This window comes from Nesoenas mayeri (assembly GCF_963082525.1).
Source record: "Nesoenas mayeri genome assembly, chromosome: Z".
In the NCBI taxonomy this organism is placed as follows: domain Eukaryota; kingdom Metazoa; phylum Chordata; class Aves; order Columbiformes; family Columbidae; genus Nesoenas; species Nesoenas mayeri.
In genome coordinates, this window is record NC_137542.1 from 34,120,072 (window position 1) to 34,137,697 (window position 17,626).

General features: G+C 39.0%; 1 protein-coding gene across 1 annotated transcript; it reads right to left on the reverse strand.

The window, feature by feature from the left end:
• Positions 1-2,862: 2,862 nt before the first annotated feature.
• Positions 2,863-17,219, reverse strand: TMEM38B (transmembrane protein 38B; the record flags this gene model as incomplete). Its single annotated transcript, XM_080362474.1, has 6 exons — positions 2,863-3,072; positions 4,659-4,776; positions 6,833-6,920; positions 7,977-8,161; positions 11,206-11,362; positions 17,114-17,219. 6 exons carry the CDS (start codon positions 17,217-17,219, stop codon positions 2,863-2,865), a joined length of 864 nt encoding a protein of 287 aa, XP_080218600.1.
• Positions 17,220-17,626: the final 407 nt, after the last annotated feature.

Sequence of the window (17,626 nt, forward strand, 5' to 3'; positions counted from 1 at the left end):
GTACTCAGCACTGGTGAGGCCCCACCCTGAATCCTGTGTTCAGTTTTGGGCCCCTGACTACAGGAAAGATGTTGAGATGCTGGAGCGAGTTCAGAAAAGGACAACAAGGCTGGTGAGGGGTCTGGAGCACAAGTCTGATGAGGAGCAAGTGAACAAGCTGGGGCTGTTTAGGCTGGAGGAAATGAGGTTGAGAGGAGACCTTATTTTTTATTGCTCTCTTATTTTTTATTGCTCTCTTATTTTTCATTGCTCTCTACAACTACCTGAAAGGAGGTTGTAGCATGGAGGGTATGGGTCTCTTCTCCCAAGTAGCAAGTGACAGGACAAGAGGAAACAGCCTCAGGTTGTACTACAGAAAGTTCAGATTGTATATTAGGAAAACATTCTTCACAGAAGGGGTTGTCAGGCATTGGAACAGACTGCCCAGGGAAGTGGTGGAGTCACTATTCCTGGCGGTGTTTAAAAGGCACATAAATGATGTTCTTAGGGACATGTTTTAGTGCTAGTGTTAGGTTATGGCTGGACTCAATGATCTTGAGGATCTCTTTCAACCAGAATGATTCTTTGAACTATTGGCATGAAAGCTAGAATTGGTTTTTTAAGGGATCCTGGACAGACTGTATTAAACTCTCATACAGATTTCAAAGTCAGCCCCATGCAGGTGGTTATCTTGCTTGTATCATAAAAAACCACTCCTCAGAACACCTGCATATAACTGTTCAGTGTGGAGTTCTGAGTATCCATCCTGTGAGATCCTTAAATAAAAAAGGTTTGTTTTCATGGTGCTTACAATGGGAATTCTTTCAGCATAACTCCTGTGTCAAAACAATACACATTTTTATTGTGACTTGTTTTTCTGTTATGGTGTTCAATCAAGAAAAACATTTTTTTTTTTAATATTATCATCTTTAAATCCAAAATTAATACAAAGCCATGTATTTTCCTTCAAATTGTAAACTTGTTAAAGAATTAGTCTAAGCCTATTTTCACATTTATTTGGGCTAAGAGTAGCCAGTTACCAGTCAGTATTTCACAGCTGTGCCACACAGCTCCATAGAACAATCCAATCCCGTATGGCTCTTGTGATCTAGTATACATAATTCCTCCTTTAAAAAAAAAAATCCAGAAGTTTTAAAAACTAGGGACATACAACTTTTGCTGGTGTTGCTCAATAACCAGTTCATCATTAACTAGTTAGTTGGCAGCTTCAAGTTTATCCATACACCCATAGTATCAAGCTACAAAAAACTGAGACACCCTGCAAGTGAAAACTCTATTTATAGCTGTATACCGATTTCCAGTGTAAAATGTCAGAAATACAATTGATATTTATTTATACAAGATTTTTTTTATATTTTGTCCATGACAGTACATTTGCTATAAAGCTGGATTCCAAACTGAAGAATTCAATAGTTTCGGTCACTACCGTGGAAATATGACTAGAAAGGCACAAGAAATTTCTTGGGTACTCTTCTTTTCTTCTCTCTAAGCACAGCAGTGGTGACAATTTTTCTAAATTTGGATATGTACCTGGAACTAGAACTTCGCCTTTTCAAATGAGATCCCCCTCCACATTGTCCTTGGCATCTCTGCACAAGGATTAACCCACATCCTCTTGCTGAAGAATACTCTTTCAAAGCAGTACTCTCTGAAGACATTCTAATTCTGTAAAAATAGTTTAATTTATTCTAAAATTGGCACACCAGTGAAATACTTCTATGAAAAGATTCTATTCTTATGAAACGTGACGTCTTTAAAATGTCAAAGTCTTCAGTTCTAAAGTGTATGCCATTTATGACTGCTCCACACTATGTGCAAAAAAAAAAGATGCAACAAGCAGGAAGCAGCAGATTTCAGCAAACACTAATAAATAGTTCCAGTGATTCCAATATTAACAGTTCTTCCTCAAAAGCACTAGAGGTAATGCTGCAAACTAGTGCTGCTATTTATTAACAGCAGGCATAATAGGGGTGAACTCATGAGAAACAAGATCAATGTACTGTCTAGTATTGTTTTTTGAAAAGAAATAAATGTGCATGCTTGGATAGAAGTGCAGATGGAGATGTCTAGTCCCAGTCAAACTGAAAGATAACTACAAACCACATGTAAATAACAAGAAAAACAACTATATATCAAATGCTTGCAAATAAAGTGCCAAAGTAAGCCAACAATTAAATATTGAAATGTTTCTACTTCCTAACTGTGAAGATTTTTTAAAGTGCCAGATAATTCACTTACTTTAAAAAACAGAAATATATAAAAAATATTTACTTAAACATTAAGTAAATATTTTTCATATTTACTTAAGTAAATGAAGAAAATCTATGACCACTGCAGTGTGACTTGTGAGAGTAATTCAGTTATTTTTCTAGTTAAAGGCATTAGTTTGGTACATTTTCATGGTTTTACAGTGCAATCTGATTAAGCCTTACTTTCCTATCTGGGACATGCAACTGTGAACACTTGGCAGTGCAAATCCACCCTATGCAAATGAAAAATAAAAATTGAGGGGTGTGGCAGGGGCAGGAAGAGGTAGAAACAAGAGATATATCAGAAAAAAATAACAAAGCTGATTGTCACATTTTGAAACTATCTTTTTAGCATGTTAGCATTTGATGTTATCAGAAATACAAAATTTAGTAAACTTAAAACCACTATAAAAATTTATAGTTTTTAAACTTAAAAATCCAACTTGTGCATTTAGATATCTGAACAGTAGCTTACAAAATTCATTCTGAAGTTGAACACTGCCACAATAGAATACAGCCCTGTTCTCTCCTCTCTTTAAACTAATTTCTCAGCCATTCTAATCTGAAATACAAGCATCTTCAAAGGTTATGACCATCAAGGATTTTAAGCCACTTATTCTGTTTTCTTTGCCTGTCTTTTCTTAACACCATCCCGGTGCTGTTCAGGAGGAGACTGGTCACAGGCTGAAGAGCCATTGGAGGATGCAGTACCTTCACCCTTCACTTTGGATGGTGTCTTTTGCAAGCCAAAGAACATATGGCCTAATGCAGCCTCAAAGGGAGCGAATGGAGATGTGGAAGATCTTGTCAACATCATTGTTACCTATGAAGAACAAGGATCAAGTTAAAATAAAAGTTTTAATGACTTCACAGCAACTGAAAACAAGTTCAAAGCTGAATGGATGTATGGCATTTCTAACTTTCTATATGAGCAGAGGCCACATCACCAAGAACAGAAATAATGTTTGTTTTAGCTTGAATTGATCAAAGAATGCTTTTCTTTCCGACATACAGTCTTCACAAAGCTATACACAAAAAATGTGCCCAAAGCTTTCTGTATGTTTACTAAAATCAACCTAAGACTAAACCACGTTTAATGTCATACAACTAAGATAAAGACCTTTTATGTGTGTGTTTTGTACCTTGTTCAAACTGAAATACTGTAACATAGTGGCTAGTTCCATTTAAATTGAAAGAATGCAGTGTCTAAGCACTTAAATACATGCAAACAGCCAGACTCAGTTAGAATTCCAGACAGCCATACTCATTCCATAAAGTTGAGAGATTTATGTGGAAATTCCTTACAAATACATCACGATAGAAAAAAACCCTTTTGTAGGTCCAGGTACTGGACAAGTTTATATTGCAGTCATTTCTACAGTTTTCAGAGACATGAAAAATTTCTAAAACAAAACACTACTGCAGGACTATGCTGGATTCACAACTGTTGCTTTATTAGTTAAGTGGATGCTCAAGCTGCTGATTGTTAGCATGACCATCTGTTTAAGAACTTATTCAGTGCAGCCTGACACCCAGCTTCTGAAGACAGCTGTAATTTCTCATTTCCAGAGTAAACATTCTTTCCCTTCTCCATTGCCAGCAACCCCAGTTCAACAATGCCTTTATTGGTTTAGATGAGCATTGGCTTGAAGTCTTGGCTCCCTAAAATAACTACTCTAGAATTAAACTTGTCAGCTACTTCACAGAAAGGAGACTGGCAACCACCACTTTAAGACAATCTCTAGTCTGTTCAAGAGCAGCTCTGAAGCTCTTAAAATTGCCAGACCTCTGCTAACACAGTGACTACACTTTCTTATTAGCTAATAACGCTGAAGACAGACATCATTCTGAAAATGAACAAGAATGGGGGAATTAAAGGATTCAGTAGAGAAGTACTATCTATTTTATTATAAAAGTAGTTACAGATACTTGAAAGCAGTTTGGATAGACTTTCTCTTCCCACCTACACATTTATGTTGCGAACACTTCAAGCTAGATGAGAACCTAGTTGGCTTGTTTTGCAAACCCACAATGACTGCACAGGTACAAGGAAGAAATTAAGCAGCTAGCGAGAGACAGAGAACAGGAGAGTTTGTTTCCACAAGCATAAACTTTGAGATTATAGACATACAAGCCTGGCATATCAACTGTTGGGTGTCAAAATTCCTGATTTGTAAAATTTTTCCCTTTTTTTCTCCACATATTGAACTGTAACAGAATACGTTTTCTGTTCTGTTCATGTACAGAAGACTGAGCACAGCTTTAAGACTTCAGTAGGAGCTGGCCTTCTCATCCAGAAGCACACATTCTAACTTGTGGTAGAATATTTGAGGGCATTTTTTTTCCCTGAAATAATGAAATAAAATATTTTCTGTTATTCAGTTATTTGAAACACTTTCACATTCTTACCTTGGAGACAATGAGAAAGACGGTATATAAAAACACGAGGTTGTGTTTTGCTATTGGCAAGTACTGGCTGTGTTGCAGGGTGAAAAGAACTGCTCCTATCAAAGTTACCTTCACAGGGCTGGAAATCAAACAAACAATGTCAATTTCTTTTCTCTACAGTGAAAGCTGCCATGACCTGGAAAGCAATAAATGTTCTTAGCATGCAAAATAATTATTTCTGAATAGAATTAATGACAAATTGTGGTAACAGTGGAAATTCCTTACGAATTTCCTTACGAAGGTCCAAAACCTACCTACAATTAAACTAAGACTTTCACTTTATATACTATTGTTATGCTTTCTGTCCATAACATGGACAAGCATCAAGTTCAGCACTAGTTTACATAACCAGCAAATTCATATTTGACAAATCTTCCTCAAATAAATGCCTCTATCCAGACTCTATAGGTCAGCTTGCCTCCCTTCTTCATCTCCCAATACATCTTACTGAAGAGTTAAATGACAAGGCTTGCACTATTCAGACTAGACTTAAAAACAGGTTCCTCTTCTCTACTCCAGGTGTTAGTTACTCCAAGGAATTGCTTAGTGTTGAAGAACAACATAGTCCCAGTCTCAGTCCACTGTGACACCTCAGCAGCTCTAGGGTTGTAGTCTGCTTATATCTGACTTGAGCTAGGCCTATGTTACCCAGGTTTTGCCAACATAGCTGTGTTGACTTCTGACACATGCAGAGATTTACATCTTCTAGCTATCTTCATTGTGGTGGTAAATCCCTTGCTAGGTATGCAGTCAGAAAACAAGAGAACATTGGTCAGTTATCTACAGTCATCTGAAGAAACAGCAATAATGTTCTGGGAGAAAAACTGTGCATTTTTTAATCTACATGTGACGTGTACAGGTTGCATTCCTGTTATCACAGAGCATCTAGTGTAGATGCATTCTTCACCATCTTTTGAGTAACTCAGAGATGTACTGCATCAATATCCTACTTAGGAAGTCTAAAAAACAACTTTGTTTATACAGGCACCTCATCCATTTGCAGACTGTTTTACCCATTTAACTCTGTAACTACCTTCTATTTAATATTCTTAAGCTTTATATATTAAACAAAATTTTCAAAACCGTTTTTAAGTTACTTTGAGCCACATCCACCATGGAAAAGGAGAATATATGCAAGCATTGCCGCAGTCAGTAAGCGCTGCTCTAGTGTTGTACCTGTAAGTGCAGTGTTATTTCAGTTTACAGTGCTATTACTGACAGTGACCTCATCCTTTTGGAAGTCCGCTTTCAAGACTACCACTTAGGCACTGACAGAGATATTCTACATACCTGGACTTTCAGAAAAAGCAAACAACTGACAAGAGTCACAAATAATTCCAAAGGAAAGGCTAATTTCTCTTCTATTATTCTGCTGCTAAGAGTGGCTGCAGAAAAGCAAGATAACTTTTTTAAAAATAATATTATTTATAAAGGCCTGAGAGTAACATGGAAAAGATCAAATTAATTTTAGGAAATTAGCATGGTGAGCTTAACTTGACTTACAATAATAGCTTGGCTTTCTAGCCTGTCTTAATTCTTATTTGCTGTACAGACTAAACTGGGAGCCATGTAATATTCCCATTCTTTCCTTCTGAAAGAGAAGTAATGTTTCCTGTCATGTAATACATTTTTGCTATATTGAACAACCAGTTCGCACCTTCTCAAATAATTGATATCTATGGAGGAAAACAGTACTGGCAGAGAAAGTATGAGTGACAATGCTCAAAGTAAGCCATCTTAGTGATGCTCGGAACATGCACCAAAAATGCAGATTTCGCTTGTATACTTCTAGTACCACTGTTCATTCATTTTGGATAAAAGACAAGTCCTTGTAAGACAAATTGAGGCAATACTGCTTTCCAACAACTTCCTATTGACTCAATACTGCTTTCTGACAAATAATTTTTATTGACTCATCTTCCCACCTGGTGTTCATGTGCTGTGAACCTAAAATGATTAAAACATCTGCTAAAATTACCAGAGATCATCACAAGATACACACCAAAACATTGAATACAACCCTGTCCTATTGTTTGTTTGACTTTTTTTTTAATCTGAACCACTAAAAGTGAGTTTCAATACAAGGAGATAGCAAAACAAAAGTTGTCATTTTGCAGCCTTTTTCTAAAACTTACTAGGACATCTTCAGTAGTTCATTGGTTTCAGGTTTCCACACTCCCCTCACCAGCTGCTCAAAGTTGGAAATTAGGCCACCACCAGCTCCTGAAATGACAGAGATTTACAATAAGCCTCTGGTGACTGCTACCACTACTGCACAACCTATTATTGCTCCAAACAAAACCAATTATACCAGGTATCGAGTGTGGTATCCAAAACTCAGACTTAAAGAGACTAATCCAATCTTTTATACATGCATGACTTGAGCAACCAACATGAAACCTCAGAGGTTTAGCTACTTAAAAAGAACCTCATGTTCACCTTTTGTCATAGCATGTGAACTGATGTACTCATCACTACAAACACCTGAATTGCCGAAGTGTAATAAATCTCCAGAAAGGCTTGTATCATTCCATTCTTAATGTCATCATGTATGTACAGAGAGAGTCTCTATAAACTACAAGGACTCTCTGCAAGTTAAGTGGATATATATTTTCACATTACAAGAATACAAAACATAAGGAGGTATTAGATATTTTGGCCAGTGAGACTGGTCTGTATTATAACCTGGGAAAATAATATGTTAGATCATCACATTAACATCTGTTGTTTCCCAAAGCAGAACAGAATCAAGCAAATAGAAACAAGAGCTGCACTACTACTTCCCAAAGTGGTTCTAACATTGTGACTACAAATGCAGCTGCTAGGAAGGTAGTTTCCAGAGTCATGCTCCAAACAGCAGGCAGGCCAGAAGGTTTGTTCCTGTGTTTTACATCAGCTAATAGTTACAACCCAAAAAGCTCAGAAAACAAGTTTTCTTCTTCAGTCATGTAAGGAAGACAGCTTTGAAGAAATATGCTGTTCGAAAGTTTAGTAATAGCACTGACGCTACATGATTGCCATCAACTGCCCCTCCTGCAATTCCTCACAAGACCTTCTGAAGAGATAAAATGAATTTTCCCCAAAGTCATGCAGTGTCATCCTTAATCCAGGCAGGAAAACTGCTGCACAGGCTTTGCCCTTGAGGGGACAACAGACTGTATGAGAACTATCATATCCAGTACAGCAAGCAATGGAGCTACACTTATGCAGAACGGCCGGCCATTTAAATACCACTCCAAAACATCACAATCCATCAGAACAAGACGTTATGCATGTTACCTCTGGCCCAGCCCACAGCTACCATGACAAGCCAGGCATCTTTGAAGTGACTGTCTGCATGTGCAACGCCAGCTGTTATCTTCCAAGTTCTAGTCACTTCTTTCATTCCTGCAACCAGAAGCCGAAGAGGCAGAAAGGCAAAGCACCGGTAGAATAGGTCTTGTGGGCAGTAAAAGAAAAGATACCTGAAAATCATGAGAAAACTCATCAGCAGCATTCAAAAGTTTTCACTATGGAATAAACTTTCTAATAACCTTTAAAGATATTTTTGGAATATGACTAGCACTGCATGATATCCTACTGATAACTCACTGTCTTGTGTGGCAGACATACTGGAACAAATCTGAAATGCTTTTGAGCATGCTTGAGCTCTTACACCAAAACCATCAAACATTATTTGAAATTGTTCTTACTGAGCACTGTTCAAGAAAAGAATCCATTAAAGCACATGCGAAACAGCTTTACATTTTACCATCTTTTCTATAGCTTACCTACCATGTTTTTATAATTCAAACTATTAAATTAGTGTCTGACCGACTTCCTGTGGTTTGTTTTTTCTGTTTTGTTTTTGTGGCTTTTGTTGTTGTGGGGGTTTTGTTTGTTTGTTTGGGTTTTGTTTTGTTTTGGGGGGGGATGACTTTAGGTGGTAAATTACATGCTGACACCATGCTTTCATACTGATAGGTACATGGAATTATATAACTTCAGCAAGAATGCCTCCCCTAGTTAGTGTCATGCCAGACAAAATACACAGCTATTTTTAAACACATTTCACATCTTAGTAACCACTAGTTCTAGCTTTTCCACCTTGCCAATTACAATCACATTTGTTTTTTCAAAGTGCTGAAAGCACAGCACTCAAAATTTAATAGTATCTTTTATCAACTTGCTTTTAAAACAAAGTAAAGATGGCTAACAATGAAATCGTAAGACGACAGCAGATTTTTTAAAAAATAGATTATGTGGTGGTTTGTTGCATCTTTTCAATCATAAACAAAATTAAATTCTTACAAAGACATTCAAGGTGTCAAAACAAATAATCAAGACTAAGTACCTGGATTATTTCAGCACAGGAATAAGAGAGTAACAATTAAGTATAAGCAGAAAAAGCCTTTAAAAAATTGGAAGGGTGCTTTTTCATTTTCTAAAAAAAAATACTTGCCTGTTGGTTTAGGCTTCTGAGCTCAACCCTCTCTAACAAGAATTTCTAAAGCTGCATCTTCCTCCTGTTTACTCAGGCTGCAATGCAGAGATGCACCTCTCGTATCTGTTTACTTCATTAAAAATACTAGCAGATATCACAACTAGGAAGAGTCATGCTTCACAGTTAGAGATTAGGAAGAGATTAGAAATCAGGACAGCTTTCAGTGTTTGGGGCTTTTTTTTTTTTTTAAAGTGCTTTTCCTTTATAACAGAATGCTAGGAAGCTTCCTTCCAAGAAAGGCTAAGTTTAGCTGGAGTCCTGTCCTAGTTATATATTTTATTTTTCTGTAATGGATATAATACTGTGTCACTGCAAACTTCTAAAACTCTTCTGTTCAAGAGCTCCCAGACTAGAGTATGCAATAGCCTATTTCTCACAGAGAAGAAAGTTATAACTGCTACTCTGGTGTTTAGTTTTAGATTTACTTTTGAACTACTTATATTATTCCTTTTTTTTTCCTATTGTAAAGTCACATGCCTTTGTATATAACCAAGGTTTAGTTGATATGAAGTCAAAGATATGTAGAGAGCATATTTTTTAATGGCTACTGCAAACAGTGATTTTAGCCACGTACCCAACAAACAACACTAACCAGAATAAATTTACAATTGCAAAATGTGGGTTTAGGACCCTGAAGCACAGGTAACTGGATTGAAATTACACTACAGTCCCTCCACGGCCTTTTTTACTGTAATTTCTGCTAGCAACACCTGCTAACAGCAGATGTCGCTATCCTACAGACTATTTAGGAGCATTTCTCAAACATACACAACTCCTTTTATTTCCAGTTTTACGTACAGCTCAGGGAACTTTGTGTCACATAATTTCGGACTGAGGATTAAAGTCATTATACTCACAAAAAAATAAAATAGTAAAACCAGAAGCTTAAAAGGTTTCATAATATTCATAGCTCCTCATTAAAACCTCATTTTATTTGTGTACCGCAAATCATATGTTAAGTTCAAATCACATTTTATTTATGTGTACTTCTAGCTTGTGCCATTCCGTAAAAGAAACAGTCATGTTGCCCACATCAGATTAATACAAAATACAAGCAGATTCTATAAGTTTTGTTAATATTGTACTATTTATTGCACCTTATTCATTTCACCAAACTGCCTAAGTGAAATCTGTCATCTTCCATTGCAACATGAAGGCCAGAATACTCATATACAGATATACACAGACAGATAAAAACACTTACTTTCATTTTAAAGAATTTCCAGTTATAAAACCTACTGGGCTAGAAGGAACAGATACTAAAAGATTCCATGCAGATAACACTCTTCTAAGATAGGAACTGATATTTTTAAATTCAAAAACCCACTGCTGCTCACAAGTTTTAAGTTAGAGGGTTTCTTCAAACACATTCTGGATCAAACAAACTCCACTGGAAGGCTACATTTGTATGAAAATAACTCCAGTGCTTTTGTGAGTTACAAAGCAAGCCAAATTGCTGCCTTGTTCACATACCTGACTTCCTAGTCAGCTCTTTACCGTCTTCTACTACAACACGCGTCCATTTGGAAAAGGGCAAAATCTATATTCAAAAAAATTATGTCAGAAAGTAGAAGCTAGGGAAGAAATAAGATCTGTGTAACAGATGCCCAGTTACAGAAAAATTTAAAGTTTTTACATCAGAGCTCCTGCTGAAACACTAGACTGCATTTATTACTTATTTATATCCATAAAATCAGTAACTGAAGTCCACTTCATTCCAAAATAATGTTTTCAGTTGTTTGACCAGGAATACTACTAAAATCTAAGGCAAGTCTATTCTAGTGACTGAGCATTTTGTTATACAACAGCCATTAAGAGCTACTCTCTTACAAGCATAATATTCATATACAACAGGACCATAACACCTGTTTTACTGCAGTGACTTTCTGGATGAAGAGACAGCCTCTAAACTTTTTTAAGTTAAGCTTCTGATCAACACAGAAGCTTGATGGTATAATCTCAGATTACAAAGCATAACATGTTCAGAACCAATACTACACATTTAACTCAATTGTGGCTGCTTACCAGACTGAAGATGCCAGTAGAACATTTGTGCCCTTTGCCAGAAATGCTACTGGAGGTTCTGCAAGCATCAACGAAGACAAAACTGAGCCACCAAAGCAATAAAGCATAGCACTAAACCAACAGGCAATTGGACTTTGGACTGACACTTCCACAGCTCCTGAAACAAAGGGGAAAAAAAAAAAAAACAACACATAAATAGAAATAAACATTTGAGAATCACATCATGTTTAAAAGTCAGTATTTTTCAAATAATTCAGTCCAACATTTTTCCTTTAGGTAATGAAAAATCCCAAAGAAATCTGTAGACTTCCACTGGACAAGTCTTCAGAAATACAAACTTCAGAGTACACCAACTTAAGCATATGCTATCTAAATAAAAGTGAAACACTGACACTGTGTTCTCTGAACATCTTTGGTGGGTTTGTTTATTATGACTATGTGTCTACAAAGGAAAAAAGCTTTCAGAGCATTGCTAATAATCTGGCATAGATATACAGTTGTTTTCAAATTTGTATTAAAATACACAAGTGGTTTGCCGACCTAGACAGGATTGATACTGGTAACTTTTGGGGGATTATTCTACAAATTTCATTTCTGCTTTTCAGTGCTCATGAATTCACGGTCACTGTTCTTTTTAGTATAAAGTCCTGCTAACTGTGCCTGCTGACCAAAATGAAAGCAGTGCTCAAAACAATCGTTAAGAGTTTCACCTGCAAACCTGAACAGAGAAAAAAAGGTTACCTGATGTCATAATAATAAATGTAAGTTTTCCTTGTTATAAAAATGTTCAGTTTGGTGTATTTTGTTAAGTTTTAAATGAATTATCCCTTTTAAATTGCAACTGAACTATGCCAAAAGAGTATTCAATATTAGATTATGCTGGAGGTAATGGGTAGTCTTAACCAGTTTCAGGGTGAAATGACACCTTATCAAAGCCAGAAATCTCCTGAGGTAGTTGTTTTGACTACTTCCTTCTATTTCAAGAGTCTCGTATTATCAAAGCTTCCCCTTTACTTGTGCAGAACTCTGTTTGCCTGAACTAGTTACATTTTCCATAGTCCAAAGGCTGAAGTCCACAAAAGCAGAGAATAAACATAGCATCTACCCCAAAATGAAATTTGACATACGTTCCCAATTCAGAGTAGAAGCTTTTGGGTTTTCAGGCATTTCTGTCAGAAAACAAACTTCTTACCCAAGGTGAGAAGATCAAATATACCAAAGGGAACAGAGCACTCTCAATTCAATTTACTTCATACAATAGTACTAAGAAGATTGTTACAGTTTCAGTGCTGGCAGAGCTATCGCGTATTGCAGCACTATGTAAATCCCTACGTAACAACGAATTTATAAAAAAGAGCGCTCCTAGGAATTATAGAATATTTGAATATTTAATGAAAAAAAAATACCTATTGTGTAATTTATTCTCCATAGTGCAGTACCTGGTGTTCCAAGCTGGTTATGCTCAGCTTTGTTAAAGCATATTATCACTTCTCCAAAGTAGCTATCAATTATGTTCATGTGCATAAAAGTAGCCCGCTAATGTTACTTAACATCCAAATCCCATATAACTGAACATGGACCTATTTTCACTAATCTATTTGAAAAGGGTAAGACACTTGCAGAATATTAATGGTTTATACTTACTACGTTAAGGTTTCCTCAATTAAAAAAAAAAAAAAAAATCTAAAAATGCTGATAGCCATTGCATTCAGGAAAAAAACAAAACAAAACAAAACAACAGAATTATATTAAGTAGACACTCATTGGTCCAAAAGAAGTATAGTACCTTCCTTCTCATGTGTAATTATTCTCTTGTTTGATGACACAGTCACATTACAAGCACTACTATATACTTATTTTATTAGTGTTAAAGCATTAGCATTAAGTATTAATTAAACTCTTAGCATTAAAGGACTGAATACTTTTTCTTGCAAAAATAAGACAATATCTAAGCCCCACATTTGGCAGTACTCTCTCTGTGGAGTAACTCCACTAAATGCTGCTGCGGCATTATAGCACGAAGTGACCATGTAGAGAAGAAATATCCCAAACTTTACAGAACAATGAGAAAAGCCAGCTAACAGAGGCTGCCAGTGCAAATCACAAATCACAAGGGAACGTGTGCTGGAACTGGCATGTACGGCTAATAGATCAGCTGTTGCATTATGCACGAGCTTTAACTCCTGGACAGATGTAATACAGGATATAATTTGCACAGTAATCAGGTTCTGGAACGAGACTGGTAACCAGATCACGACAGAAGGTTCCACCTCCAAGGACTGTCAATCTCCATACCAGGTTTAAAAAAAATCTTACATCCATTGTGAGGTCAGTGTACACCAACCTATTTTTCATTAGCATGAAGCTTCTCACCACCTCGCATTATCAGGGAAGTAATCATCTTAACATATTACTGGCAGCCTTCATCAGAATATAGAAGTAGCTCCTCCCTCCACACAAGATGAACTATGACTGAGAGGTAGATCACTGAAACTCAGCTGCTTCTTCACTTCACCGGCTCTTTGGTCAGATTACCAGTATAACACAAGGACACCATTCCAGGTGCTGTGTCTTTGAACATAACACACTGTATTTTATTTTTCGCACACATGGACATTCACTACAATTAATGAAACACAGGTAGTGACAAGTAGTTCTACAGAAAAAATGCAAGATTCTCATGTATCAGGTTTTAAAAGGTTGAAATTGATTTCTACTGTACGTTTGACACTGTTTCTAGTCCAACTTGCCTTCTCTCCTACGTCCTTTGTGAAAACCTTTTCATAATTTTTCACTTCCTATACTAAAGGCCAGATTATTGGGAAAAAAAAACAAAAAAAAAAAAACCAAACAACAAACAAAACAATGAAATCTTGGAGTTGTTTTTAAATTAGTCAGCTCTCTGTTCTCTTCCCAAATCCATTCCCCTGCCTTTCAGCAATCACCGTTTCTCTGCTCTTTCCTTCCCCCACGACTAACAGCAAGTGGCTTCCCCTTTTGAGGACATATATAGGAATTACTCTTATCATTACCAGATCGCCCTTTATGAGCAAGCTCCACAACAAAGCATGTAGATTTCTCCATTAAGATATTATGTGTAAAAGCATAAGGGACTGGAAACTCTACTGGACTTCAAGATTTTTCTTTTGATCAACATTAGAATGTTTTCAGCTCAGACACCAGTATTTAACAATTCATACCTGCTTTCTAACAAGGAATACACCAAACATAGAAGGCAAAAAATGCTGATGTACATTTAAAGCCTAACCTAGTGTTGCTACCTAAATTGTGACTAGGATGTAACCTTTCAGAAAACAAACTCAACTTTAAGCAGGTCACATGTTTTCAAACAAGTGGTCATTTATATTTGTCCTCTGATGCATCCTGCAAAACTAATGAGGCATCATACAACCATGCAAAATGTGATCCACCAAGGGGCCACTAGCCCTGCAAATAGTATACTTCAGAAAGTAAAGACAAGGTTTCAAAATGCAAAGACTGTTGTTGAATAGGGTTTTAAATGCTGTTTCTACACAACAGTAAAAAAAAAAAAACAAACAAACCCTTGCCAGAAAACTCTTTCTGTCAGTAGAATAAGATCTGCTTTAACCTTTTCAACATGTTCCAAGTAGGCAATCAGGAATAAACATTTAAGGACCAAACCAGAAGAATTTGTAGAAGTTTTTCTAACACCCCTATTCAACATAAATCAGGCTAAAGGACTTATAGAGTCAGACTTAATTTAGCAACTCTGGAAAAATTTGAAATCACTGGAATCATGCCAAAGAAAACTTGCAAGGACAAAACTACCACATTCCTTCCAAATACTGCACATCCTCAACACTCAACACCTTTTGCTGTTCTTCCATCCCCAAAAACAGAAAATTGCTGGTTCCACAACTGACTGGAGTTACAAAGGAGCAACTACTAAGCAATCTCAAACGCACTAACCAAGAACACTTAGTTTAAAATACGTGGAAAGCAACACTTGAGTTTTCACTGCTGTAGTTCACCCACACTCACAACTGAGTAAAATCTAGCTGGGACTGAAAAAGTAGCAGCTTAGCATGAGGCCATCCCTGTTACAAATACCCACATTAATATGATTTTAAACAGCATGACGGGGTTGGTATTTTAATAAGACAGTAATCAAAGAGAAAACAAAAATGGCTCCAACTTGACCACATACTTCTTGCACTGCCAGCCAGTTAAGGTCACCTAGTCATTCCCCTGTGAATATATAAGAGAGAATATATAGTAATGCCTAGAGAATATTCATCAATGATAATATACCCATTCTGGGTATTTCATAATTACTTCTGTTTCAGTTATCATTCAATATCCAGCTCAAATGGCTTGCAAGTGAGCAACAGACCTGCAAGCAGTCACCTGAATTACAGTTATTAATTCAAAGTATTAGAGGTTACTGAAGAGTTCTGAACTTTCCAGCTACTAAGCTGAGCAGAAGAAAAATATCAGCATGGATCTGACCAGACTTCTTACACCACTTCTAATGTTCAGCAGTGCTGTCCCACTAAAGCTATGCAGAGGCTAGGAAAGCAGAGAGACTCCTCTCATGCTGCTCTTGACATATGTTCATTCCAGAGGAAAGTTTAAAGATAGTGCATGATAATGTCAAATGTGTTCAGATAGAAAGTCCCTTTTTGAATGGAACGGTTATATTACACAACGCCACAAGTCAGCACCCAGAAACAACTCCAGTAGCAGGAAAAAAATTTGGTGAAGACACTTGCACACATAAGCATTTTATATCAGCCTGCACAGTCTGTGAAAAGTCACTAACACATAACCTGCCCACTGGATTCCCAAGTTATGTTTCCTACAAGACAGAATTGCCTTAACAGCTTCCTGCATAACCAAGGCGTGTGGAGGATATAAACCCATGAGTTGAGCAGCTGTCGTCTCAGATGTAATACCCGACAGCAAGTCATTAGCCTGTGATCTGCAGTCCTTCTCTGCATGCATAAACCTAACTTCAGAGGGTCCAGCCCTTTTGTTCTTGGGACTTTCCAAATCTTAAACTACAAACAGATTTTCAACAATAATCCTGGTTAATTTCATCAATGCCTCTAGTTCTGGGAAAGCAAGAAACGTTCAGCTGGGTGCTTCCTATGCGGCTCCTGCAGTCAATTAGACATTATTTATCGACAGACTAATGAAGACTGCAGACAATCTTATTTGCAGTCTTAGGGACTAACAGAGAACACCTGGACGCTGCCGCCAGCAAAGCGGGGAGAGGCAGGCGGGCCCCGCACAGCCCCGCACTCCCCCGGCTCCGCTCTGCACAACGCTCGGCATCAAAGCTCAAACTGCTGCTCGCGGAGCTCTTGCTTCAGAACCTGGAGGAGCGCGGGCAAGCCTCTCCCTCCACCAAACGAACCACAGGCCACCTGAGATTTTGGGGGAGTAAGCACAGGAACTGAGGTCTAGCCACTCGCCGTCATTAAAAGCAATCCAAAAACAGTTTAAAAAAAAAAAAACAAACAAACAACACTGTCTAGCGTTTTGCGGGCTGGACAGGCCCCGAGGCAAAAGGCCCATGAGGTGCTCTAACACCCCACGCCGGGCGGGACACTTGCAGCTCTCGCAGATCCCAGCGGCAAAGCCCGGGCAGACCCAGGGCACCGCCCGGCATCCCCCCGCCCAGCCCCGCTCCGGCACCCGAGCTCCCCTCGGGCTGCCCCCCGCCATCCTGCCCAGCCGGGGCTGGGGCAGCCGGCGGCAGGGGGCTCCTCGGCCCCCGCCTGTGGCCTGGCCAGCCCGGCTGAGGGACACGGCAGACCACGGCGAGAGACACGGGGCAGGCACGGGGAAGCGCAGGGAGACAACAGGGGAACACGGTGGGGACGGGCGAGAGCTCCGTCCCGCCCCACCAAGCGCCGCTCACCCCGCTGCTCCTTCAGCGCCATGACGGAGGCCACATAGTGCGCCAGGTCGAAGAAGGGGAACATGGGCAGGCGCGAGAAGAGCAGCGGCACCTGCCACAGCTCCATGGCCGGGCGGCGGCGGGACGGAGGAGCCGGGAACGGCCGCCCAGCGCGGTGGCAGCGGCCGCGCCGCCCCGAGGATGCTTGGCCCCTGCCGGCCGCCGTCCGCCGCACGCGTTCACGCAGCCGCGGGCCGATAGAGGCAGTGGTGCGGAGGGCGCCCTGCAGGCGGCGGCGGAGCTGTGCGGCTGCTGTGCCTGGCGGCGGTAGCTCCAGGCGTCGGTGCGCTGGGCTTGTGTCTGTCCGGATCTGTTAGTCCGGTCAGGCTCGCCCAGGCCCTCCCCAGGGCCTGAAGGATGCTCCCGCCGCGCTGCCAGCTCGGGGGCAGTTCGGGGTGACCCCTGCGGTGGCCGCCGGGAGCTTGTGCAGGCATCGCCTGCAGCTCTTTGTCCCACCCGCCCGGGACCGCAGCC